This window comes from Cyclopterus lumpus, chromosome 18 (genome assembly GCF_009769545.1).
Source record: "Cyclopterus lumpus isolate fCycLum1 chromosome 18, fCycLum1.pri, whole genome shotgun sequence".
Lineage (NCBI taxonomy): Eukaryota > Metazoa > Chordata > Actinopteri > Perciformes > Cyclopteridae > Cyclopterus > Cyclopterus lumpus.
In genome coordinates, this window is record NC_046983.1 from 10,738,287 (window position 1) to 10,765,389 (window position 27,103).

At 46.2% G+C, this 27,103-nt stretch overlaps 1 protein-coding gene across 4 annotated transcripts; it reads right to left on the reverse strand.

The window, feature by feature from the left end:
- Nucleotides 1-862: 862 nt before the first annotated feature.
- On the reverse strand, nucleotides 863-26,412 carry adgra3 (adhesion G protein-coupled receptor A3). 4 transcript variants are annotated; one of them, XM_034557225.1, is made up of 19 exons: nucleotides 25,338-26,412; nucleotides 17,904-17,975; nucleotides 13,714-13,785; nucleotides 9,788-9,859; nucleotides 9,610-9,681; nucleotides 9,325-9,485; nucleotides 8,491-8,704; nucleotides 8,113-8,277; nucleotides 7,374-7,575; nucleotides 7,078-7,227; nucleotides 6,421-6,579; nucleotides 6,132-6,299; nucleotides 5,666-5,873; nucleotides 5,321-5,529; nucleotides 5,081-5,205; nucleotides 4,768-4,891; nucleotides 4,111-4,256; nucleotides 3,842-3,937; nucleotides 863-3,162 (listed from the first exon to the last, which is right to left on the reverse strand). In XM_034557225.1, exons 1-19 carry the CDS (start codon nucleotides 25,547-25,549, stop codon nucleotides 1,695-1,697), a joined length of 4,095 nt encoding a protein of 1,364 aa, XP_034413116.1. In that variant the 5' UTR covers nucleotides 25,550-26,412; the 3' UTR covers nucleotides 863-1,694. The 4 variants fall into 4 exon arrangements, with proteins under 4 accessions (XP_034413116.1, XP_034413119.1, XP_034413118.1 ...); XM_034557228.1 differs by lacking the exon at nucleotides 25,338-26,412 and adding an exon at nucleotides 12,553-12,922 and having other exon boundaries at nucleotides 17,904-17,927; XM_034557227.1 differs by lacking the exons at nucleotides 17,904-17,975; nucleotides 25,338-26,412 and adding exons at nucleotides 12,553-12,922; nucleotides 14,120-15,061.
- Between the last annotated feature and the right edge of the window lie 691 nt (nucleotides 26,413-27,103).

Below are 27,103 nucleotides of genomic sequence, written 5' to 3' on the forward strand. Positions count from 1 at the left end.
GGGATGTTTGATCTGACCCTCAGACTGAGACTAAAAAAAGATCTGAATAACTCAATTAGTTTTATCTTAATGTATTATTGATTTCTGCCCAAGGTGTCCCTGTGATCTTGAAGCAGAGATACCATCAGTTTATTTGCCTTGATGAGCTCCCCCCCCCCCCCCCCCACACAGCACAAACAGCCTCCGATTGTCATTTCTGCCTCGCCGACAACCTCGATGAACTTCATAACAGATGGCAATGCTAAAGAGCCGTGGCAATTATTTGAAGATCACTCTTTCATGCCCCCGAGGGGATCAGCGAGGCACCAACTAATCAAGGAGTAACCGCGCACTACATAATTCAGAAGTCTTATTATAATTTGTCACATCCAAGATGGCTGGGCAATATATCTTTGCCTGAGTGAAATGTGTGTTTTATTAATGCTTTTGGAGCCGTGCTTCTTCTACAACCGAGATGACGACCATCAGTAGGCGGTGACCACTCGTCGCTTCTTTAAATGTGGAAAATTAAGGGAATATAGTTGCCGCACGACCTTCCACATTTCAACATGGTGGTCAGTGGCGTGCTGTGAGGAGACATGAATATCAGTTTCAGTAGGTAGTAATTGCCTTTATTTAATAATATTGGAGAGGGTACTCCGGTTTCCACGGAGCTTCCGAAGATTATTTCACACGCCCGCCGTGCCGATCCCCAGGTTGTAAACCACTGAACTAAATTACCAATGTATAAAGTTGTTAAAATGAGATCCACTTCAATTTAATACTGTAATCCAATGTAGTACTTTTAGTATGTACTTGCCCTACTTACTAAAATGTTTGAATCCCCCCCCCCCATCCCTTAAACCCTACAACAGCAGAGGCCTGATTCAATGTCAGACTGGAACGTCCCGTGGCTGTCGCTGACACCGCCCACATGTCCGATGCATTCATACGACTCCATCGCTAGAATACTCGGCAGTCAAATCATACGTTGTGCTCTCTGGCCAACAGCGATGTCCAGCTGCGAGTGGGACTCGAGTCCGGCTGTAGGCTGCCGAGGGTGTCGGCGAATGGAAGGACGGACGCGCTCTTCACATTATTCTTTCTCGTCATGGCAGCTGCTCTGACTCCGCTGCCAATCACATAGCCCGGGCATCGAGTCAGCAGGAACACCAAGATGTACAGCGCACTCATCAAATCTGCCAGCAGGCAGGAAGAAAACACCTGTAGAGCCCAAAGCCACCAGTCAGTTGCAATTAAAGTGCCGCTCTGCAGAGGAGAAGGGAGCCCGAGGCCACCTGAAGGTCAGTAAAAAAACAATTACCAGCTGGCCCTATATTGTCAGCAAGGAGTAGCTCTTGGAAACCAAACATCTCTGACTCACCTTTTGGTGAGATGGTGGGTGTTATCACGAGAATAAAAACCTTCAATTGTGTGAACAGAACTTTTTTTTTTTTAATTATTGTTGGGACCAACTAGAAAATGAAAAGGGTCCCCGGGGTGATGATATGCACACAGCTCAGACCATGCAGTACAGAACTCTTTACAAAGTTATAAAAATAGACATTTTACAAAAACACATTGACAAAGATAGTTCAGTGGCAGTAATGATTTGCTTGTTCATAAAACAAATGTACAATAAAAAGAAAAGATGACATTTCACAGTTTGAAGGTGAGAGCACATCACAACGCAGTCTTTGGGACGGAAACGGTCGCTACACGGTAGTTTCATGTTTCCACAGGCCCGTCTTTACGCTGGCCGCACTCTCCGTGTTAATTAAAGGCACCGCGTGTCCGTTTTCTTTAACCGCGCCACCGGCCTGAGTGACGAGGTTGAGCCCGTACGACTTGGGTTGGCTTTCGAGTTCTGTGCCGCTGGTCTGCTGTGCCGGGCCCGAGTCTTTGCTTGAGCACGACCCCGCGGCGGTAGCCACGCACTCAGTCTCCTCGGCCACCGCTGTCCCGTTCCCCGGGATGCTGCCGGCGCCGCCTGCTTTGTCCGCGTAGCGTGAGCGGCGCGGCAGGCTCGCGCTGTCACTGCTGTCCTGCTGCTGCTGGCTCTGATGCTGCTCCCTGTAGGCCATGTACGCTGCCCGCCGGCTGTTGCGCGCGGCTATGTCGTAATGGTGGTGCCGCCTGTGGGGGGCGCTCTGCACGCTGCCCTGTACGCTGCCCTCCACGCTGGTGGGGACGTCGTAGGCGTACTCTCGCAACACCGTCAGCCGGCTTGCCCTGTGCGCCCGCGCCCTGTTTTTGTGATGCCTGCTCGCGTGCCCGTTGGTGGCAGCTGCCGGGTTGTTGATGTTGTTCACCGGGCGGAACTGCACCTCGACCGGGGCCACGTGCATTTTAATTTCATTGTCCAGTGAATGCTCCGTCAAGCTGTTGTCCAAAACAGCTGCCCCCCCGTTGGCGGTCGGCGGTGCTGAGGCGGGCTTGCACTGAGCTGCCTCAGCGTGCAGATTGGTCAGCTTGCTGCCGTGGGCGGAGTTGCGCATGCTCGGTGCACTCTTATTGGTGTAAGACGAGTCTGCGCTGCTGTGGCCACACTTGGTGGACTCCCCGTCTGCCTTGCTGGCCGAGCCCGCTGTGGATGTCATCGCCACACCTGGCTGAGGCAGAAGGACGTCCTCTTGTGCGGAGTAGGCCCGTCTCCCGGAGCAACAGGCCTGGGACCAATAGCGCCTCATGTCCTGCCTGTTGACACAGTGATGCGCCACCATGAACGCCCCCAGAGCCAGTGCAGCGACCCCAAACAGGCAGGTGAACGCCAAGTCGTAGGGGTGGTCCTGGGATACGGCCATGGCCCCGAACACCCAGAGGGCTGCGTACAGCCCCAATGCCCCCGCCGCACCCATCAGCTGGGCAGCAAAGGTGTGCTCGTTCTCCAGGGCCGACAGGGGCACAGGGTGGGGAGCGGACACGATGGAGGACGAAGCCTCGTGAGGCTGGAGCTGGAGGGTGAGGGGGTGGCAGAGGCTGCTGGGACCATCTGACCCGGCCTCCCCGTTGGCGTGAGCCAGATGCTGCTGCTCTTCGCTTGGCTCCTTGAGCTCGTAACGGCGATCGGGGTGGCGGCGCAACTGCAGCAGGATGCTGAGGAAGTACATGCAGTCCACAAAGATGATGAATCCCACTGGACCATAAAAAGCCCCGATACTGGGCTCCCATGACATCCAGCAACTAGAAGGAGGAAAGACAGACGGGACAAATCAAGCATTTCATTTACCATAAGAGGCTTTAAATATTCTTTAACAGCCTTTTTCTCCGCAATCATTTAAATAATATAGCATCTCCAAAGAAGGAAAATTGCCAACAGTGTTCAGTTAAACATTAACTCCTCATCTTTATCTGCCACTGTCATTATTTACTGTAAACCTAAAACAACTTTGATAAACTTTTGCGTCTCGTTTTAACAGTAACTGCCCCATTACATTTAATAACACAGGCTGCATCCGTCTTGCTTGTAAGCAATTAATTAATTAAACTCCAAAGACTTAAGACAGATACGGGTGCAGATTTCTCAATTAGGCCGCCACGTTGCACCATCTAAACAGCTGCTACTGTTGAGGGTGGGGAGCTCGCTGTAAACTGGCAGCAGTTGCTTGTTGCTTGGATGCACATACCATTAATAGGCCACCATAATCAGAACTTCAGGGAATAAACTTTTCCTACTCATAAAAATATCCATTATATCCCTAAGCAGTGCAGCTTGGCCGGTCGATAACTAAAGCCAACTTCTCCTGAGGACAGAATGTAAAAAAGAAGCATCCGGGCCCAAGAGAGCTTTTAAAGGCTGGTAACCGAGTATATGGACAAAGCATTACGATGAGCTTGGGGATTCTATACAGGGACTGCTTACTATGGTGCATTGGTCCGGCTGCCGTAGTTTTTGATGTTAGCTGCTGCAGTGATCCCACAGACAATGATGGGTATCCCTCCGCCGATTAAGTAGAACCTTTTGGAGAAAGCACAGGAAGGGGGGGGGGGGGTTCTGCTTTAGTCTTTCTGTTTTGTAGGATGACAAGCAGGCAGTCCAGGTCTCTACACTGACACCAAGTGGCAGTGTCAACACACACACACACACTTTTGCCACGCATCTGTAGTAATGCAGGATTGCTGGCATTGTACCTGAGCATCGGCCGCGGTGGCGGTGGCGGCTCGTCCAGCTCTTCGTAGCGCTTGGCCTTGCGCGTCACCTGTTTGTAAATGTTGCGCGCGGTCACGCCCACCCACAGTGCGGTAGCCAGAGTGGAATAGTGCAGCAAGATGCCCACCTAGAAGAGATTGAATCATTATAGACTAAAGCAATATAACTGCAATCAATCTCCCGATGTCAGAATGCACCCGTTGTTAAATGTATATAAAAATATAAATGATGGAATGCGTATTTAAAAAAAGGCATGATGGCCCTTGAGCATTTCTTTCATTTAGTATGTCTTTATCAGCCCAAGTTGAAAAATCACCTTGGGAGATATATCTCTATGAGGGGATTAAATAAATAAACAAAAAGTTATCTGCCAAAATCTTTCACCCAGGTACTTTGTGCAATGAAAAATGAATAAGTAATGTGTCTCAGTACAACACACCATGAGGGGAGGTGCGGGATGGCCTCCAGACATGGAAACAATCTTTCTATGCATCTCTTACTGTGTTTCCACATCTCTTTTTACGAGCACACTGAACTCAGCCAAAGGCAACTCTTCCCAACATTTTTATTTTGTTTTTCCTTGAAAACATCGGAAGCACAGCAGGAGAGTTGGAGGACTCCCGGTGGTGTACACTCACCGCTTGGCACACGCTTGCATATCGCGTTTGATTTATGCCGCCGACAAAGACCCCGCAGGTGAGGGAGATGTGGAAGCAGAGGTTGACCAACATGTGCCAAAACTTGCGGCTCACGCGGACAGACCTGGGGTCAGAGGGACAAACGTGGTGTTATGTGCAAACATGTCTTACTGAGAATATGACACATTTACAGCAATGTGAACATGAAAGAGATGACAGTAGTACATGCATTTGTCCCAGGAAAACATAAATAAAAATAATGAATAAGAGCCAAAATAATTAATTGCAAATCAATTAAGGCAAACATATTTACCTGTGATGGTAGATGTAGCTGATGATAATGGTGAGCAGGCTGATAAGTAGGATGATAGTAGTGGCATAGATGACTGGGTGCAGGGGCTGGATGCTTGGAGAGAAATACTCCACACTGCTGAGGTCCTGCATGACATGAGGTGGGAAATCCTCAGTTTACATTTAACAACAAAATGCACGATAAAGGCCATCTTTAATGATCACATTTCATACAATGACCACAAGAAATAGCCCAACCTACCATCAGCAGACCGTAGTTCCCCAGAGAGTTGCACGATATGGTGGTGAAGTTGTCATGATGGCCCAGAATGCGGCAGCCGTCGCTTTGCCACCCTCCGTGGCCTCCCACCAGGCTGAAGTTCCAGCGGGCGGACACAGCATCTGAGCCGCGGGCAAACCGCCGCAGGGTAACGTTAACGGGCGTCCTCAGGACACGCAGGGACATGCCCTCTGATGGAAATCACAAAAAGAATAGACACCTGTTTGGTTCTGGTCGTGCGGTCAAGCTTTGGCTGCATTATGCGTCAGTGGAAGAATATTTTCAGGTTTCCCCTCTGAAGGACGACACTGAAACGTTTCGACTCACCGATCTTGGCCATGATGACCGGGGCGGCAACACTCCTCCTCTTCCCACTATCAGCCAGCTGGGAGGAGTTGCTGGTGGAGGGAAAGAACTTGCCATTGCGGAGGCCCAGTAGATGGAGCTTGTAGACCGTGTCCTCTGCCTGCCCGGGGAGTGCAGCCTGGGTAAAGAGAGACTGAGGAAGCTGCAGGGAAGCCTCCACAATGGTGCTCTATAGGGACAAAACATACAAAGTAAAAATCTAACCGTTCCATATTTTATCAACAGATATGTTGTTTTGTTTGTGTTATGTGTTTGCTGCGATCAAAACCAACAAACACACTAACAACCTGCTGACACGTTGGGATTATCTCCGGGGAGAACAACAGATATGTTGTTTTGTTTGTGTTATGTGTTTGCTGCGATCAAAACCAACAAACACACTAACAACCTGCTGACACGTTGGGATTATCTCCGGGGAGAAGCTGACCTTGAGAAGGATGCTGGAGAAGGAGCTGGTTGTGTTGCATTTGAAGGCGAGTTGGCGGTCCTGTCCGGGTGTGCGCTCGGGGCTGGGCCTCTGGTACAACATGCAGGTCATGCCGTTCCAGTCATTGGCCCTGACAACGTGAACCTCCAGTGCTATGTTGGGGGACGTCTGGAAAGACAACAGGAAAGTGACTCATTTTTAGATAAATCTCAAAGTGCAACATGACATAGAGGTCCTATTTAAATTGCACTGCCCAACAAGCAGGGCCCATCATGGTGACAGGACTCACCAGGGAGAGGATTTGCACTGTGGCCAGGCGGTAAACGTTGATCTTCTGGAGGCAGGTGATGATGCGGGAGCAGGCCATGGCTTCCCGCTGAGCCGTCCAGAGCACCCTCTCATCGGCCAACATCAAGTTACTGGCCATGCTTACCATCACCTCGGCCAGCTGCGTGACGAGAAGAAGGTTGACTTGAGTCAATGCGCACACAGATCTGACAGCTAGGAGCTTACTACATGCGCCGGCAGCACGCCGGCTTCTATTCTAAATCACTTAACCATGTTTAGCCACATCTTGTCTGCATCAAACAGCCTTAAACGCTTGCTCGAGGGAGACTCATGGCTAAGTGACGATTGGAGACACATTCCAAGCACGACATTGCCAAGCAGAACTTTTAATATGCTTTCAAACTATAATGCCGCTTGTCTACAGCAGTTACAACATGCTAGGAGCTCCATTCCCGTGGAAAACTTTTCTGCTTGTTGGCCTACAGCTGTGCTGAAAGTCGCGACGAGACATCTTTTCCCATTAAACATGACGACAAAACAGCTGCCGAGCAATAATCCATTTGTCCTTGAACGAGATAATACACCAAATGCATGCATCGCATTGAACATAAGCTCGTAAAGCATTCACAGACGTGAGAGCAGCTTCGATGGTACTTACGTCTTTAAACCGCTCAACAAACTTGCCAAACTTCTCAATCATCTCAGCCACGAAGATAATGTCCATCTTGTCTGAGAAGTTGGCCGCGTCGATCGTGTACACCAACAGGGACCGAGCCCTGGCCACCACGTTGCTCTCATTCAGGGGCATCTAGCAGAAGGATAGAGAGGGAACAATTGGCCTGGATCGGACTTGAAATGGTCGGAGCAAAGAGGGAACCAGCAGAAGAAGGTGAACTCCGTGAAAGGAGCTTACAGAAAAAAAGAAAAAGAAATGCGTTGAGTCGAGACACAGACCTGGTTGATGACGTATAGAAACCTGGTGACGCCCTTCTGGAACTGGCAGTGGGAATAGTCCTCCTCTGTCCACAGACCCTTGCGATCACAGTAGCGCCACGCCCGCTGCTCTTCGCCCGGGCCGCCCGAGTAGGTGCCTGCGCTCGATGGCAGTCTGTTGCAGGGGAGGTAGGCTCTGATCCCTGCCAGGGTGCGCGGCCACCTGGAAGAAGCCCCAATCAAACAAAGTCCCGCTGTTTCCATTCCTCATTAACTGGCACACGCTACGTTCTTATTGTCTTCTTACTCTGCGTCACGTGAGCCACGATGTGGATAACCTCAACAGCAACAGTCGTTTAAAGATTATGGTTAAGGCTGTGAAGTAATTTATAGGTTTGACCACAAGAGGGGGCTACAGCGCTTGACATGACACCATGCTGACCATGTTTAAAATATAGTTGGTGGTTGATAGTTGTATATTCACTTTGAGAGTGGATCTATGTATTCATTTATGTATTCAGTGTGGAAAATTATAGGGTCAGATGAAAAAAGCTCCCGTTTTCTGACGTAATTTAGTTTCTAAAATGCCCAATAAGGCCCTTTAACTGGGTGTAGGCCCAGGTGAAATACAGCTCTTTTGATTACATGAAATGTAACAAAGTTCAGCCTTTGTCATCGCGTCGAGTTGCGCTCGGTGCTTAAGGCAACTTGTGTGAGTGAGCAGCTCTGTGTCTGCTTTTGTGTTACTGTGTGCACTCACTTGAACTCTCCCTTGTTGTTGGAGACGCGTTCAGGGGCACAGTACTCGGCGGAACTCTCCAACACGACAATGTGGACGGTCCTGGTGGTGTTGCCCCGGCTCGTCCTGACTCGGCACTCCCAGTTCCCGGTGAAACCCGGCTGAATGTTTGAGATGGTCAAGGCGCTGAAGGGAAACATGGAGGAGAAATTCCAAATCACTGATGTGACCACAAAAAGCTCGACAAGGATGCTTTTTTTTTTTTTTTACTCTTGATGGAAATAACACTGTTAAAAAATATGATTGCACCACACAATATAGTGGCAATAAAACAATAAGCAATTTGTTTTCCTCATACAATGCCAATGAATACAAACGGTACAGTCTCCACCTCCATACCTAGCAATGAGAGAGCAGTTCTGCACCATGTGCTTTTCGATGAAGATGCCTTGGGCGGCGTCGGACTTGACCATGCGGCCATTCTGGTACCACAGCACCTGCATGTCCTCGGCCACGAAGGAAGCCTGACACTGGAACGGCAGGCTGTCCCCCTGAAAGACGACCTGACGCTGGGACGGAGTCAGCTGGAATGAGGGCAGCTCCAGTGGAGCATCTGGGGAAACCAGACAAACGTTTAGAAGGAGATTCGGGTTGTCAACTCTCACAGGAAAAAAAGAATAGTTACCGGCTTCATATTTGTCACAAAAAAAAACCTTGTTATTCCATCGCCTCTGAACATACCACCTTTTTGTTTTACTCTTGGCCCTTTTCTGGACACCAAAACAGCACCTTGAATTATGGGTACTTTGTCATTCATGTCAGGCCACGGCTCCTGCTAGACCTGTGCCATGTATTTCATAATCCCTCACTGTGATGATGCCAAACTGATAAGACATGAGCAAGTACAAACAAAGGCAGCGCTGGCCTGGGCAGCCCATTTCTTATCTCCCGTGTCATTGCACAAGCCCCTGTTCTCCCAACACCAGCAGCCTCACTGATACCGAAAAAAGAAACATTAAAAAGAGACTGTGCACCATTTTGACACTACAATCTGTGTCACAACTCAACGTGACTTATTTCAACCTTTCAAACTGTCTGGGACTGGACAAATGACGCGCACCAGAACGTGTCTCGGAAAATGACAAATGACTATGATTTTGAGGCGACATTGTTTTGCGGTGTCAAATCTATGGACGCATGCATGTACAAATTCTTCCAAGCGTGTGTCCCCACCACAAGTGAGGAGCTCCGGCCTGATGGAGGTAATGAGCTGGCCCTGGAGAGACTGGGGGAAGGAGCACTTGGTGTTCTTGACCGCGATGTTCCTCTCTTTGAGCCAACGCAGCAGCCACAGGAGGTTGCAGTCGCACAGCAGGTAAGGCGTCTGGAACTCCCTGTGGATGTATAGAAACATTTGTTAGGACTTTGTTAAAAATGCAAGCATTCAGACGTCACAATTACACACGGATGCCTGCATCTTAATTCAGTACGCAGCGGCATGGTTGTCATCATACTTACAATAACTTCAGAGACACCAAGCTGTCAAAGATCCCCTGGGTCAATGAAGAGAACATGTTCCCTGAAAGGTTTCTGGAGGGGAGAAAAAAACGCTGATCATTTGTCCCAGTCTATTACAAAAACATGCTTTCATAAATGTTTTTGCACACAAGTCACATGTTCATGAAAAAAGACTTACAGTCTGATCAGACTGGTGAGGCCCTTGAAGATGTCTACGTTGAGACAGCCAATGCTGTTGTTGGACAAGTCCCTGTTGTACAGAGAGAGTACATAGTTTCTTGTTTATTTCTTCCACGGTTCAGAAATAACACAACATGGCAGCTACAAATGTCTAAAAGACCATCAATTAGCAATAAAGGCATTCGGGCTGGTGTGTTTTCCAACAAGATATGCCATGAAAATCCGATTGTATTATGTGAAGAAATTATATACGGGAAAATGCTGACGTTGCGGAGATAAAGCATACTAGGATTTATGAAAAAGAAGGGGGAAAAAAAGTGTAACAGACGGGTTGAGGCAAAGAGCCCAAGAACTTCAGCTGATGTTTCAAGGTGATAATGTGTCCCGTGTGTGGGCCTTCAGGGGGAACCAACACATCAAAGGCAGAGTAACACTCTATGATTAATTGCCTATGATTAATGTCACGAAAACGTCAACGGTGTGCGTTTCTCCTCTGGATGTGACCTGACATGATGTCCTTTGCAAACATCAGATGTCTGAGACTCCTGATGCCTTTCAGAAGGAATCAAAAGGCGACTCCGCGGCCGAACACGGAAAAGACTGATCCTGCCACTGTGGATTACACTCAGTTGTGTGGCTGCGGAGACAAAATATTCACTGGAGGCTCCAGGTTAACTTCAGCACGCCATCATCCTCTGATACGATGCTTCCCCACAGACCCCAAAAATGAAGTCATTGTTTATCATAAAAGTGTTATTGGAGTTTACCTCTTACGATTAACGAGATAAGAAATAAGGGAAACGCATAAAAGAATACCGGCGCATCTTTAAAAGAGAACCTCTACAGCAACCACAGTACGAGTGACTCAGAGATCCCAAAAAGTCTTGGCCGCTTCACAATAGCAGCAACACGTATTCTTCTGTGAACGATCCCATCGTGGAAAAAGTGCCAAGTGCAGAAACGAGCGCCTGGGAGAAAAGACGGATAATCACCTCGACCCACCAGCTACCTACTTCATCCCGGGGCACTCCAGGAATGCCATACTGGCACAAAACGATACCTGGAAAACGCGACCGTCAGGCACATGCTAAGATCCGAAACATTTATGTAATTATTGGTGTTGATCCTTAAGGTACCAGCTGGGGAATTTACTGTGTGAGGTTTATTAGTTCCACTTGGAAGAGCAGGCGGGCCAATTTGAGCGAACGGGTGGAGGGAGGAGGCTCCACTAGCTGAAGGCATACTTTTCCCCTCACTTCACATTCTAGAGTTTCAGCTTCCTCGAGGGACTTTGGACAAGATGGTGAATACTGTTATTACTTTAATTCACTTTTACCGCGTTAGGAATCGGGAGAACTAACACGACTCGCGCACATGGGGCATTTTTCTTGTCCGTCTGCTCCTACTAGTCGACTAGTATCCATTACCAAACATTTTCAAACCTCGGGCATGTGGCACATTAACAGCACGGAGGATTGTTTCGGTGCAGGGGCTCGCGTTGTTGCGAATGATACGAGGAGCAGTCGTAAAGAAATAGCCCCGTGTGATTCGGCTCGAGCGGGGACTGTTCAGCTGTTTGGTGGAATGCAGAGTCGAGAGGGCTGAGGCCGGATGTGTCCATAGGCGGCGAGTGTTGTATATTTAGAGAGACGAGGGCATTTGATTATATTTGAACGAGTGTGGAAAATGTGTTTTATACTGTGTGTGTAAAGTGAAGCAGCGGATACACTTGTCTTTCCCCATGAGGGTGTGACTCACAGTGCACCCTACATCTGAGCAGCCAGCACTACAAAAGAATCCCAGACTCCTGGGACCAGCTGACTACTTCTCTTCAACAGTATTTGTGTTGTTTTATGGATCCTGGGAAGATGCAAATGTGACAACTGACTTTTTATTTTATGGATCCACTTCCATAGTTTGTATGCGCTGCGTTGAACACTAAGTCAAGGACTACGTGTGGTGTGGTGGGCAAAAAATATACAGGGCGATGTGGGCTACTGAGGCCTTTTCCCCTCCCCACTTTCAGAAATCTCCACTGGCATCAGTGGCAGTCTACGCTGACCAATCACAGTTATTGTGGTCCAAATGTGGTATATCCATGGTTACTCTTGACGAGGTCATCTGCAGCGTAGCACATGGCGCAGTAGTAAAAATGCAGCTAATGCGTTTCACAACCGCACTTCCAAACCCATATTTTCCAAGGCGGTATGAAAATGACTCAAAGACTACAACTAAATGCACTACAACTACCACTTGAGTGCTCTGTAAAAGACTACGGTGTTTGATGTGTGGAACCTACATCATCCAAACTTCTTTTTAAAAGCCCACGTCACTGCGTTGTGACAAGACACATAAGATGAATGGGCCCTTCGAAAAGGCCCGTCTTGAAATAAAAGAAATCTAATGAGGCAATGCTGAGGGGGAAGGTAGACACACAGACGAAAGGAATTTAAAGACTGCTAGTCAAAGTTAAGAATAAAGAAAGACGAGTCATGTGCCAAAGGAAAAGTCAAATAAATGTGATGTAAAACCCTTTTTTTTTTCTTTTTTTTTTTATGTAGTTCTTGCTGCCAATTAATTAACTTCACTCCCATATTCCAAACAAAAAAAGTAGGGTGGATGTGCAGCGGTGGATGCCAACCTTTGATGTAGGGCTTCTGTGTTTACATTCCCAGGGTCCAGCACTACCTCATCATCCTCTCCTCCGCTCATCTTCCCCTTTCTCTGCTCCCTCCCTTCCACAGTCGAGTGAGTGACACTTACCCTTTGAAATTAACTGAGGCGGGCGGTGGGGCCAATTAAACGTCGCTACCCTCGGGCAAAACCAAACTGTACTGTACAAACATCCATGTGAGGTTGCAGATCACTCGGTGGTGACAGGGACAAGTCTTATGAAAAGCTGCTGGTGGGGCGAAGACTTCAGTATTCAGAAGACATATAGGCACGCATGAATCCATCCGAGTGTGGAGTGAATATGCAGTGAGAATGAGGGGGGGAGGGGTCTGGTCTGAGCCAAAGAGCTGACTGCCTTCCTGTCTCGCTCTTATTGCGCCCCAGCAGCAGCCAAGCTCGAGTTTGTGTTGGCAGCGGCTGGTTACTGTCGGATGATTCCAAGTCATGCTGTGTTCTTGCTCTCTCACACACACACACACACACACACAGAAAAAACACACAACTAAACACTTGCGTACACAGCTTCTGACCTCCCACATTCACATATCCCAGATGTATTCTTCGCATATCAAAATGACCGTCACATGACATTCGTAGACACGTTTATATAGCCCCCCCCCCCCCCCCCCCCCCCCCCTCTCCTTGTGTGTGTGTGTGTGAAAGTATATAAGGCATCATGCTGTCTGCAGCGGCCTCTGGCAGTGGGCCAGAGAAAACAAGGCAGTAGAAATAGGCCGCTGCTTGACCACGCCCCCTTATGGACACTGGACACACTCTAGACCTGCCAGAACACGCACAACACATTGCACAGCTACAAAACAGCAGCTGCTTCAAACACAATGTGGTATTGTGTCATTGCTGAGAGCAGTCTCTGACTAAATGCTGTTAAATAAATACTTGCATATACAGCCTACACGGCTTCGAAACTCAATGGGCTGCTAAGGAATTTGGGAGAAGCGTTGGATTCGCAAACATAACAGTTCTACCAATTTTCCCAACCAAAAGAAAATGGCTTTAATCACGTTTCAAAATGACAAATAAACACATGGGGACACTTGGAACAAGAGGTGCCTCTTCGCTCACAATATTCAGAAGCCACTATTCTCACAATGGCAAATGATTAAAGCGAGCGCTTCAAAGTGCCTCAGTGTGGTCCCAGAGGCTCTGAATGTGTGGATGTAGAGTGCACACAAACTTGCAGAAACCACATGAAAGAGGCCGCGAGGCGGCGGACGCTCTCCTACTACTTACAGTCTTTTGAGTGCTGGCAATCCGATGAAAGCGCCTGGTTCAATACGACTGATCAGGTTACTCCGCAGGTCCCTGTGGGGGAGGCGGGGAGATAAAAGAGAAGTTTCATGAGCAATTTTAACAGCAACAAAATAGCAGAGCTGCAACGATTAGTGGCTCGTCAAACGACAGGAAAAATATCTGCAGATGCTAAAGGATGTGACTCATGTTAATTATACATTTAGGCGTTTTATTGACTTTCTTATAGGTAAGAGTTATGAACTTGACAGTGGTTCAGTATTCTGCAGACTAATCATAGAATCTGCTCTGTGCTCCCCAAACACGCACACACACACACACACACACACACATCCTCCCTCTCCAGAGGTTCAAAGGCTTGTGGTCACAGAATTCCTGCGGCGCTCACCTGCGCTGGCACTGCCGAGTCACTCATTACAGTGGAGGTTCTGGAGGCTTTCTAGTCGCCACCTGAACCCACACAAAGGGCCTCTGGGTAACTCTGCCCGTTTGATGTGGAAGAGCTGTCATCTGAAGGTGGGTAGGTGGCCATAGATAAGTCGTAGACGGAAACCCATTGCGTGTTAAAGCGTTTGATGTGAGCTAGCAGAGATGGCTTCTCCGTGCACGGGTGTTGAGAGACAAATGAGACAGCAGGACAAGAAAAGAAATTCATGGCCAGTGAGAGCACAATTCTAGGACTTTCAGGATGTGCGAACTGGACGTGCAAACCACCACGTTGAGTCTACAAATTTGAAGCTAATTTACTTTGATGTAAACTCTGCTTAGAGTTGCAGTAGTTACAGCCGAAGGAAAGCAGGACATAAACAACATCAGCCATCCTCTACAAGTTCAGACTGCCAACCGCCCGATGGGTCAACAGAAAAGCTCTTCTGCCCACTGGTCAGATGTGTTAGCCACAAAATGAGCTTTAACCAAATAACAGAGTCAATACCAATACTGTTGATATTCTGACATACATACGCATCAAACATGAGAATTACACTTACTGTATTGAAAGGTTTAATGCAATTTTAATATAGTAAAAACAAAAACAAGCTAATTAAGTTTTATTGTTTTAAAGTTCCAATAGTAAGATGGATATCTAAATACGGTTTAACCAACTCTAAAGGACAGAGTTACTGAATGATATCTGAAGGTGGTCTCCACAGTGTGGCTATCTGTCACACTGGGGAATCCTGCGAAATTGTCCGCAGTAATAACTACAACAAAAAAGAAAGCTGTAGCTCTCCGGTTTTCGTTAACTTATGGACAAAATATTGGGGAGTCAGAGTGAACCAGTCCATGCTTAACTATCCATAACTGCATTTCCGATTCCAACGGCCGCTGACAGCACATGACCTGGCTATTTGCAGAGAAAAATGACATGTTTTCTTATGATGCTTGTTTACTTATCAAATATATATATATATATATATATATATATATATATATATATATATATATATATATATATGGCCGGCTCCCAGCATGACGCTGACATTCCCTCTGAGGAGGGGGTAACTCATCTGTATAAACCAGCCACCAGTTGCAAGGAATGATGGATGGCTCCCAGTTAATAGATAATTAATAAGAACTAAAGAACCCATTAAAAACATTTCACTCCCTATAGTGCAAACTCACTGCCAAAATCCAGCTCATAGCGAAACGTAACTTCTGAAAGACAAACTCTAATAAAGTCTAATATTAGCAAACTTGAGCCAATACTGTTACTCATGTTACCTAAGCAGTGCTCTTATTCTATTACGCTTCTCTACTGGTGCCACTGTTACATTTCAGTGTTTACCATCATCCTATAATGGTCACATGTGGACACAGTGGTCGCAAGGATGTCCAACTTTTGCATAGTGTGACGGTAACATACTGTCATGGTAACAAATAAGTAACATCGGCTTGCTTCAAGCCCACTGGATAAAGCAAGTTAGGGCTTTGTCAACAATGTCCTCGTTTCAAAAGGTGCACTTGGTAAAAGCAGTATTGCAATATCCATTTCAAATTAACTTCATGTGTATGTCTTACTTGCTTACTTCCACAGGTATTGTTCCATTCATGAATAGAAAACAACCAATTCTCCAGAAAACACTGCGCACTAGAGTGGTTATCCCCGCTCTGTATTCCACAATAAGCATTCCTCCACAGCAGCGGATTTAGCAAGGAATTAGCATGTGAGGGTCGCCTAGCATGGCTCTTATTTCTATGAGGAGGGTGATAATGGGGATTCTGTGTGGCTTATTTCCAAGCAGGGGCACCTTTGGCCCCGACAAAACACAGCGGTCTCCACAGTTACTTTGCAATTTCATGCAGAGTGCCGGAGAGGCATAATCAATTCTCTACCCCTCTCTGGCGCTCACAGCCAGCTGCTGTCTCAGTCTTCTCGGCTGCATGCAGGCAGAGTCCAAATGAGGGAGAGTTTCTTTGTGGACTAAAAAAAAAAAGAGAAGGAAGGAGGAGGGGTGGAAGGCAAGACGGAGAGCCTCGGCTCATTCAAAGTGACTGGAGAGTTTGTGGAGAAAAAGGGGGCGTGTGATTAAAAGGTAAGGCGGGGAGGGCATCGGAACATTTGAGAGAAGGAAGAGGCTCCGAGCGCATTTGAAAATCGTACCGCTGACACCTCTGGTCTTGGCTTGGCTTCATTACAATGACAAAAGCGAGCAAGCTCTCTAGCAACCTCGCTTCGCTGGCTGTGGGTGGACAGTGGGGTCGGGTCTCTGAGGAACAATGGTAGCTTTTGGAGGTAAACTGGCCTGTGGATTGGTGCAAAGGCACAGAGTTTACAACCAAATTGACAGGCCATTCACAGACAAAGCCTGTAAGTGCCTTAAGGGCTCACTGTGTGGAGGGAGATCAAAGTTTTCTTTTTCACATTCAACACACAGCCTCCTGTTTATCCTCTAGACCCGAGCTCGTAAAACCAATATTTGACCCAATTCAAGAGCCAACAGGGAATTCTCCTGTGAATCTATTAACAATCTAGGCAGATAAAAACTCAAAAAAAGCCATCCAGGACGATTTAACACAACAACTTATAACTACAAGATGAGAAAAGAGGAGTAAATTCGGCACGTGCGTTATACTGATAATGTACTAAATCTATCGTTGGAAGTAAAGCAAAATAGATTTTATTTTCTTGTATGACCAAGAAAAACTAGGAAGCACTTTCTGTGAATCATAAAATCAATGGTCATCAGTGAACAGTTAACAGTTAAAATGATTACGGGCATATTTGAACCTAATTATCTTTCTGAACTGATACCACAAGGCTAAATGAGTCTGGCCTCATTTCCCTTCTATATTGTGGGCCTTTTTAACCAGACTGAGAAGACTAAAGGGGGAAAACATGCCCTTAGAATTCCATGTCAATGCAGTCATGTGTTATTGTAGCCTTGGGTAAAAGCGCGGCCATTAAAAGGTCTGGTTATTTTATCTGCACGAAGCCATTCCAGAGTGATAAATCATCCATGGCCCATATATGCGGACCCAGAGCCATTTTCTTGAAATCTCCGTCGGAAGGAAACACTGGTAATGACATTCCAATCTCTACATGGTGTGGATGACATCTCTCCGCTGTTCAAGGAATCTCTGAGAATATGCCGAAAAATGCCTTCGAGAACGCATTTCCGTCTCCTCTTCCCAACGAGGTGCCTATATGTTACTGCTCTAGAAAAAATGTCCCCCATCCCAAGAATAACCAAGCAGCTGTATGTTGGTATGTCTCCAGGCAGACAACAACCACCCCTTGGGGTTATCACTATAATTAGCTTTTTTCTAGTGCCATCTCCAGTCTTCCACCATAAACTGATAATCTTGACTGAGGCTAAGTGCTGTGCGGGTGCCTTCTCATTTTCTATGACCTGGACGTTCCAATGGCATGAGGTCAACATGTGATTTACAAACCCACTCCACAAGCCGAAGCGGCCTTTGTGATTCCTGCTAATGCACTCGTGGATATAATGGGAAATATTGTGACGGTCTTTAACAGCAAAAGCCCCACCATTGTGAAGTCCATTGGTCCATCATTTAATGCTTTAGGGTGTGAATCTTAATGCATACATTTCTGCTGAGGAAAGCCTTTCTTTAAAAGTGCACTGTAAACATTTTGGCATGACTGTAAACAAAGCAATATTGCCCGTGCAAATCACTGGCAGAAAAGGGTAAATAATAATAATACTTACAGTTTTTCAAGTGTAGATAATCCAATGAAGGACCCATTTCTGAGTTCTTGAATCTTGTTGTTGTTTAGAATTCTGTGGGGAGAAGAATAGAAATAAACTCAATGAAACTGGAAAGAATCAAACTATTAAAATGTAATAAAGTCCCCAAAGTATTACATATTTATTTATGTTGTCTGAATATAAAAACACTTTATGGTGTTTCTGTCAACATGTCACACTAACTCTAATGTAATACAGGCCGACATGTAATTTACCAAATGAAATGTCTAAAAGTTAAAGCTTGCCACAGTACTCAAAAATACCAGCATGTGTGTGTTAATGTATTTGTAAAAGTGGATTCAAAAGAATCTCGTCTCCGTTTCAAACAGTGGAAGGATGCCATGTTGCTACTCGTTGACAGATAACAACATCAAGTGTCACTGTGTTCAGCCAAGTTTCGGCTTTGATCTTTCAAAAAGGCAGCAACTGAGCATGCACAGGTAGCCAAAGCGAGATCAAGAGTGATGTTTGTGTGAAGTACCTCTGACTTCAACAGGTAAATGCAGCAAAATCTGATCTGGAGCAGCAATTGCCGGGTTTTTTTTCCCACATTGATTCCGCAATACTGTCGTAAAGAAAAGCCTCCATTACGCCGGCGTAGATTTTTTTTTTATTACACAGAATCAATCAACAGCAGCAAAATGCTGCACCAGTTGTGATTCTGTATAGCATTCTGGAATTACGCTAGCAAAAGAGGCGTCCACGGAGAATGTATCATACTTACAGCTGACACCGGATTAAATGTAATACAATATGAGGCAACAAATGCACTCAATGCAGATAATCATAGCAGTAGACTGAAGTCTTACATACCTTCAATACAAGCAACAAGTGACCCAGTATAGTAGGAAATGTGTCGTCATTTTCAACTTTATTACCGCAAAAACTAAAGCGAGCTTTAAAAAAAAAAAAGAAAAGTGTGAATTTTTTATTGCTTCCTCACTGAGTAATAAACCATATTTTATTATCCAGTTTATTCCTCGTTCACAGCGCAAGCTGATGCGCTACAAAAGTAAAGCTCCACTTTCTGTGCCGCAGTCCCAGAGAGCTCCAGACTCTCTCCCCAAACTACTCCCAAAGGATCCGGGGGAACCAATAGCACTGTTAACTCCCAGCACAAAACTCAAGCAGGGAATTGTGGTTAGCGTATGTTTCTGGCCAGCTGGGAGGGGATGTGGTGGGTGACATACATGCGAGTTGCACCCACAATCCCGGGGTCGGATTGGAGTCATTATGGGGTGTTGAGGGGTTGTTTTATTGCGGGGTTGGACGGTGGAGACTCGTTGTACATTTGCTGCTTGGCTACGTGCCGCCCAGAGAGATTGCTCACAAAAATGATTCCTGTGTTTCACAGGCTTCTGAATGCTGAAGCAGCAGATGTTAGAACATGTACAAGGCTGCAAATTATATCGCCGCCTGTGTACACATGATCTGATGATATAGGCAGAGACGCTGGGCCTCCCAAGGTTGTGGTCACAAAAGTCTCATTTGTATTACGGAATATTTAGCATGCCAGAGGGATGCATTCACCACGAGGCGTGTGTGAATTAAGGAATGATCAATCCACATAACATAGAGAGAGCAGAACAACACCATATACAACACAGAATTGCAGTTAATACCAGTTTGGGAAAGCTCATAATGTTTGGTTGTTGACAGTGTTGGCAACTGATGCACCAGAATTTCAGTTGGGAGCCAATTAGCAGTCAAGACTATTTTAATGTCTGTAGTCCCATACGAGACATTTGCCTTTACAATCTGTACGTCTTCTTTGGCTCTTGAAGAATAGGGTCGAGAAAATGTCGAGCAACGTCCAGGTGCCACCAAACAGATCGGACCTGAGCCTCACAACCTCATTTGCACCTTATCAGTCCTCTTTAGTTGGGGTCTGACCCTCATTATGTTCATATGGCATTCTTAGCCAATTTACAGAGGTACAACATTGTGTAATGTGGTGACAGGAAAGCACAAACTGGCTTTTTTTAAATTTTGTATATATACTTCACGGAAAGTTGTATAATTAGGTTTACAGAATATATTATGTATCGTAAACAGCATGTCTTGGGAATCATTCTATTCTGCCTGCATAAATACACAATCCTAGCCTTCTGATTCTCCGGGCCGTGAAGATAAACTGTGAAGAAGAGTCCTCCAAAGAGTCATAAGCCCTTTGCTTGCCCTCTTTCCATCCCTCCCTTCTCCGCATGCCTTACGCTCCTACACAGGCCCGTCCCTCTCCCTTCCTCATGACAGGAGTGTGACCTTGTTTGCGTTGGAAACTGCTGCGGCTGCAAAATGTAGTCTTCTTTACACTTGCCTTGGTGAGAAAGACTGAATTTATTTATACATATAGGAACTCCTCAAATTCTCCACACCTCCACCGCCCTCAAGACGTCTGCAACTAGACCGTCTGCTTCCTTACCCGGACAACGGGTTGAGTTCTCCAGACTGAAAAACTGCATATGGAATGTCTTCAGGCTAGGCCTCCAACGATGGAGGAGGGGAACCTTCCTTATCTTGATGCATAGATAAAACCTGCTTGAGCTCAAGCCAGGAACAAGCTGCAGGGGGATCCTAACAGAGCTCACATCCTGTCTCTTGACACCGATGCTATAAATCTCAACGACATTTATGGAAAACCCCAAATTAACATAGAGCAACAAAACGCATTGACCTCAATTTCACCTTACCTTCAAAATGAGTAAATATGACACTATAAAAAGGTAGTCCCAATTTCACTTGAGAAAATAACCTTCCGAAAACATACGCCTCTGGCTGCAGGCACATTATCCAGCGGAGGACTAAAAATGGCTAGCCACTACACACTTCCCACACAGGCACATGGCGTCTCAAGGACAGAGCCAACTAGTGCTCTCTCAACACTTCCTTTATGCTCAGGAGGCTTTTAGACAAAGAACTCCCAAGAGCGGAGCGCTGTAACCCTTCAACAGGTTTTCAAATAAGTTTCAAGCTGCAGTTGAGCTCATAAAACCCCTCCTAGAGCGACTTCCTCGGAATATAGTGGATGGAAAAGTGGGCCTCAGTTCAGGTGGAAAAGGGAACTGGCTCGATGGCTGAGGTGCTACTTTGAGAATAGGCACCAAAAGGGCAGAAAAACTGCAATGAGGTGGAGTATTATTTTATTTTTTTTGTATTGGTGCAAAAAAAAGAAGAAAAAAATGCAGATGGTCGTACAAGTTGTTGTTGCAGCCTCATTCTAATGAATCAAACTTAAGGCCTTGCGGTAGCCTCTTTCAACATCAAACAGACCAGGCCATTACAGCAAGGTGTTCACTGTAGAGCGCTCAGGCTAAATGAAGAAAACAAATTATCTACTATGCAAACACCAGGATTATGCCAGATGAGCAGTATAGTTAACTTGACAGAAGGCGCTGCACAGCCTTGCCTCACATCGCCTTTGCCTGCAAAGCAACTCAAACAAATCCTCTGAGGACACGTATGACAGCAGGCACCTGTGTTCTAGTTACACAAACACAAAGGCTCTCAGCGTGACAAAGTAGTTTTTGAATGTTGTGGAGAACGAGCGCATGAAATGAAGCGCGTGAAATGATTGACATAAGAAGCTGAGCGCGCATTCCAAACTCATGCGTCTGTATTTACAATGCGACGTTTAAGATCCGCACGCCTAAAGGGAAACTTCTCAAGTGTGTCAAAAGTCTCAAGGAAACCAGATGACAATGTATGCCTAAATGCCAGTTTGCTCCGCTGCGAAACACGACTGTTTACTGCGCTCCAGTGTGTCGTCAAACTGTGGGTTCCTTTTCCTGCGGCGAGGGAGGAAATCCCTGCTTTTGTCCCGACATTATTCCTGCGCTGCTCTGCAGAGGCCCACAAACCAGGTGCGCTTGTGTGCACTGTGCAACCCGGGCGCTCCTGTGAAAGGATCCTGATTACACTAAACAAGACCTGGGAAGAAATCGGAGCTGGGTGAGCTACAGACGGGGGGCTGAAGCTACAACATAGATAATGTAGACGACACAGAAATAAACAATGCTCGCGAACACACCCATGCAGACGACTCGCGCGGCCTGATTTATCCTTCCGTGTGAGGCAAAGGTTGAATTCATGCCCTCGTATTTTAGCCGAGGCCTACACTAACACGGGAGGACAGGCCAGCTGTAAACACATTTGTGTCATTTCCTCTCGGATTACTTTGGCATGTGGTATTATTTGGAGAGCCCCAAACACGGGGAATGCATGCTCTCCTCATTTTTCCTCTGCAGAGAAGCAGAGTAAACTAGTACCAGCGATCATTAAAGTCTGGAAAAATAAAAGCTACTTTTACCGTAGAACAGCTTATGTGCAGATATGCATGGTTTAAAGTTTTTGTTTTTTCCTCCATGTGAGAGTATCTGGGCTACATTTTCTGGCCATGGAGACAAAACAAGCCTCCCAGTGGTTCAATGAGTTCAATAAAGCCGACAGGATAGTTGAAGGATCTCTCAAAGAAAACTGCCTGTGCTCCAAATCACTTTATGTTCTCTTATTTTTAAGCCTGATCCAAATTTCTATTCAGTAGGATCCAGACTTCCGAAGAGCAAAACCGGAAATCTTAAGAACAAAGGGGATGATGGGGATGGGGCAGTAAGATGAATGGAACAGGTCTCTAATAACACCTAGCTTACACTGTCGTTTCTGGCAAGGCTTTTAATCAACTCACTACGCAACCAGGCGTGGCAACACCCGATTGAAAAACATCCATATAACAAGTGGACTATACTGCCACCATCACATTAGAGAAACAACTTACGACTGGTTAGTCAACTGTGACAGTTGTTGTTTGGTGTCATGTTTTTAAAACACTTGTCTGAAAAGAGGTCGGAGTCACAACTCCAAAACAAACTATTTAGAGAGGTCTGCCTGCTAACACTAACAGAAGTCAGGTGCCTGGGCCATTTAGATCCAGGTCATTCATATTCGGAGAACATGGCCATGGAAACCCAAAAGGATTAAAAGAAAAAGCCTAAGAAACAATAAGATACTTCATGCAAGGTCTTTCTTTACATGCAATGAAACAATATTATGTATTTGGGGCAATAAAAAGTCACAACCGGGTCTAGTGAACCGACAGCGCAAATTTGTCACTTACACTAGAGAAGTGAGAACAGCTAAATGGGACGGGTTTCTGCTTTAGCTTAATAAGGAGAAATAATGGCCGTAATAATCTTAAAAAAGGGGGGGGAAAGGTCTCTCTTGGAGGCCTCTTCTTCAGTTCACCGCAGTCCAGACCAGCTGCGCCTCGGCCACGGTCAACCCCGTCACCACAAGACAGTGGGGAGAGTTGTAAAACAGGACCACCAGACTTACCGAGAGGGCACGGCAATTTTACAGGCCATAAATTTAAAACACGCAGAAACAGTGCAGTCCACATAAATTGCTGTATTCATTGCCACTCGTGTCCACAGGGGATTGTGAAGAGAGCGCCTCTGGAAGGAGGCAGTGCTGTTGGTTTTCCTACACTGGACGACAACAAATGTCTACAAATACAAAACTTGAGACAGGGAGGTAATCCTGGAAGTCACACAGCTTTCCGTCTGTGCTCTCTAATTACATCTTTTTTTGTACTTAAAGGGCATTCATTGCAGTGCTTAAGATTAATGCGAAATCCAGAGGAACCTGGAACATGGCACGTGCTTGAGCCAGGTGATGTTGTTTATGTCCATGCTAAAACATAGGCTCATTTCTTCAACTGTCTGCCAATGTGGTGCATTTTATACGTTGTTGGGACGAGTCAGCTCAAAAGGTGTTGGGGGAAATGTGGAAGTGCAGTGTGATGCACTCCTAGTGGGACACGGATACTGTTGGGTAGAGACGAGGACAGTGTTTTTAAAAGGACATTCTTGTGTTAAAGAGGCATTTAGTGTGTTTTACAGACAGGTCTCGTTGGCTTTAACTCTCAGTTGAGTAGTTGCCAGGTGTTCAGCTCCACCCAGGCTCCACCACACTGGCCTAATTAGGATTTTGTTTTTTGGCTCCAGCAACGAATAAAAAATGACTGCAAACCTAAACTCCAAGATCAACAACGCGTTGCCTAGACAAACAGGATATCATCAGACAACGTGCTTATGGATTTCCACAATTCACCAAATCAATGTGCTTGTGTCTGAATTTTTTTTCCCACACTAAAAGTGCGTCCTTCTGACAATAAATAGTGACTTGTGGGTTTCCTAGCTCAAGCCAGTCTCTGCAATTGTCCTGAAAATCACTGCAAACCAGTATGTAGGCTTTGGAAAGCAGAATGGAGAATCTAAAAATGTTTACCTTTTGGAAAGAGCTTCAAAGTAAAAGCACAGGTGGGTAAACGGGTTAAAACTTGCACACTTACTTAACTTACCAGTCAGTCCTATCCCCCTCTTTCCTCCCCTGGAGTATATTATTTGCTTTCTACTCCTGCACCCTGCCCTGGTATACTCAGATTTCCACCATCACTATTTGACATTTTTTATTTTTACTAGTTGTGTTGTGCTTTTCTGAATTAAACCCGGTGTGATTTGAAAATCAGTCAGCGTGGTAAGAAGAAGGTTTGGAAGGGAACTCCACTTGTATTTGAGTGTGTTATATGTGTGACGACATAAAATCCACACTGCTGCTTCTGAATTACACAGTGAACTTTTTTTGAAAATGGGTGGTTATTTACCAATCAAGGAGCAACCTATAATTCTATATAATGACTGACTATGTTCAAGTGCACTGACTATGTTCAAGTGCACTTCTTGACAAAAGCCGATAGTGAGGTGTCTCGTCAATAACAAAACGCCACACAAACTAGATCTGACCCCAGCAGAGAGTTTACAGCTTAGCCAAGTGTGTGGGGGGGGGGGGGGGGGGGGGGGGGGAGAAAGAAGGAAAAAAACACCAGAAGGATTTACTAACCCAACAGCTAATGAGCTCTTAGCTCTATTAAAATGCCTTGGAGGTTTGGCCTGATAAGTGACTTCTGTGAGCACCGATTTAGTAGCCAGAATTCCTTCTTGTGTGAATCACCACTGTTAAGACAGGCGGTTACTATTACATAGGGTTTACACTTACACCATGAGCCCACAGTATGCAGCTGTGAAAGACTGGTCTGTGGCTGACAACAAGAGGGCTTATCAAGCTATATTAGTCTTGGTTTCCTTACTTTGAACTATATATATATATATATATTAAAAAATCAGTCATTCACACATTTACTATTACGATACTATTACAACTCTGGAGTTGCAATAGTATCACAAACCCACGCCAAGTCCCTGTAGTGACACCAGGAACATAAGTGACGTTTCGTCAGGTGAAGAACTAACTATACAAGTTGCATCCCCCCCCCCCCCCCCCCCCCCCCCCCCCCCCCCCCCCCACCCCACCCCACACACACACACCCCTCTCCGTACTCACAGCGTGACTGTCCTGTTGGGGAAGGAGTCCGGGGGTAACACCTGATGGAGCTCCATGTTGCTGCAGACCACTTTCCTGTCGGAGGACAGGCTTTTCCCACCGCTTTTCGAGCGCTCGTCAATGGCTTTGCAATCGGCGGATGACGCCGCCGAGCCGCCGCCGAGCAGCAGCAGCAGCATCCCGAACAACAACTGCAGCAGATCCACCCTCATTGTCCCACGCGACTAGAAAAAACACTGCAGCATTTGGCCAATTTGTTTTGTTAGAAATAAAAAAGTGGAGTAGGGGGTGAATGTTTGAAAACGGGTGGACAACGAGGGGCCTTGTTATGAAAAGGACCCGGTCAAAGACCAAAAGGAGACCGTCGCCGGTATCTTGTTTGGCTCGAGCGAGCCTTCCTCCTCCATTTCTCGCACGGCTTTGCCCCCTCTGACTCTGCACGGTCAGTCCCACGGAGGTGTCCTCCTTTGTTCGCCACACGACTCATTCACGAGTCCCTTTCCATCCCCGGCGCGCATCTGCGTCTTCCCTGCAACTCTACGAACCCGCAGACGGTTGCGCGTCCCCGGTTGTTCAATAACGTATCCGGTTGTTGAGGGGTTTCTCTTTGTTGTCCGGAGCGTGGGTCCGAGCCCAGCGGTGTCTTTTCGGGGAGAGGCGGCTGCGGTTGTCCCAGTGTTATGCGCACGAGCTAACTTCGGGGAAACGCAACCAGGTCTTTTTTTTTTTAATTCCCCATTACTTCCGAATGCATAATGTTTCCCCACAGGAACGAGTACACTTTCTCCTTTTCTTTTCCAGAGAGCAACAGGAAATTACCCCCCGCCTCAACAAAAAAAAAAAAGAAGGGAAAAAAAACACGCTACAACAACACTCCGCTCAAAGTGGACTGCGTATGCTCCGGAAACTTAAAGTAAAAGTTCTACATCGCCGAAAAAAAGTTTTCAAATAAGCGGTTGTTGTGTGTTTTCTTGTTGTTTAGCTCCACTGAGTCTTTAGGAAGTCTTCAACGCCAGCTCTCTGTCCATTAAGAAGTCCTCCTCCTCCCATGGCTCTGCCCCGGGCTCCACCATTGTCAAGTCTCTCGGGATTCAAGTGGTATCCGGTCCGCATTTCAGAATAAAGCTCTCAGAGGCCCTTTTCTTTTTTTATATCCGTTCAGTTGCTTTAGTAGGGGTTACCTCTCACGCTTCAGTAGTGGAACGTTACTTTAAGTACGGTAGCCTACCAAATATATATATTTGAGTATTTCCATTGTATGCGACCTTTTAACATCTAGCTACTTCACTTTCAGTGGTTAACTTTTCAGAATAAAACACAAATAATTTACCCAACAATAAAAAAAAGTAGAACATCTACGGCATAGCTAATCTTTGACCAACCACGACAGTAAAATGTATAGCCTAAGTGAAAAATATCCATAAATACTCATAGTAGACCTATACTCCAGCACTTCTTCCACCTCATGGGCTTCTCTGTTTGGTGCCTCGAAACAAGTTCAGTCTAGTTCGCTGTCCACAATAGCCACGAAAGACAAAGTCCAATTCTTGCAGCTATACGAGGAACTATGTTTAGCTGCCATATAAGTTGTTTACCCTTTGGCAAACAATCCATTATATTTGTTATGACCGGGTTGAGTGAGTCCCTTCAGTCTCTAGAAAACTGGATCAGAGGATAGCATTGAATGTATCACAGGGCAGAGAAAATGTGCCTTCAGGCCATTATGCGTTCACCTCCACTAGTCTAGTTGTTCTCAGGACATTGAC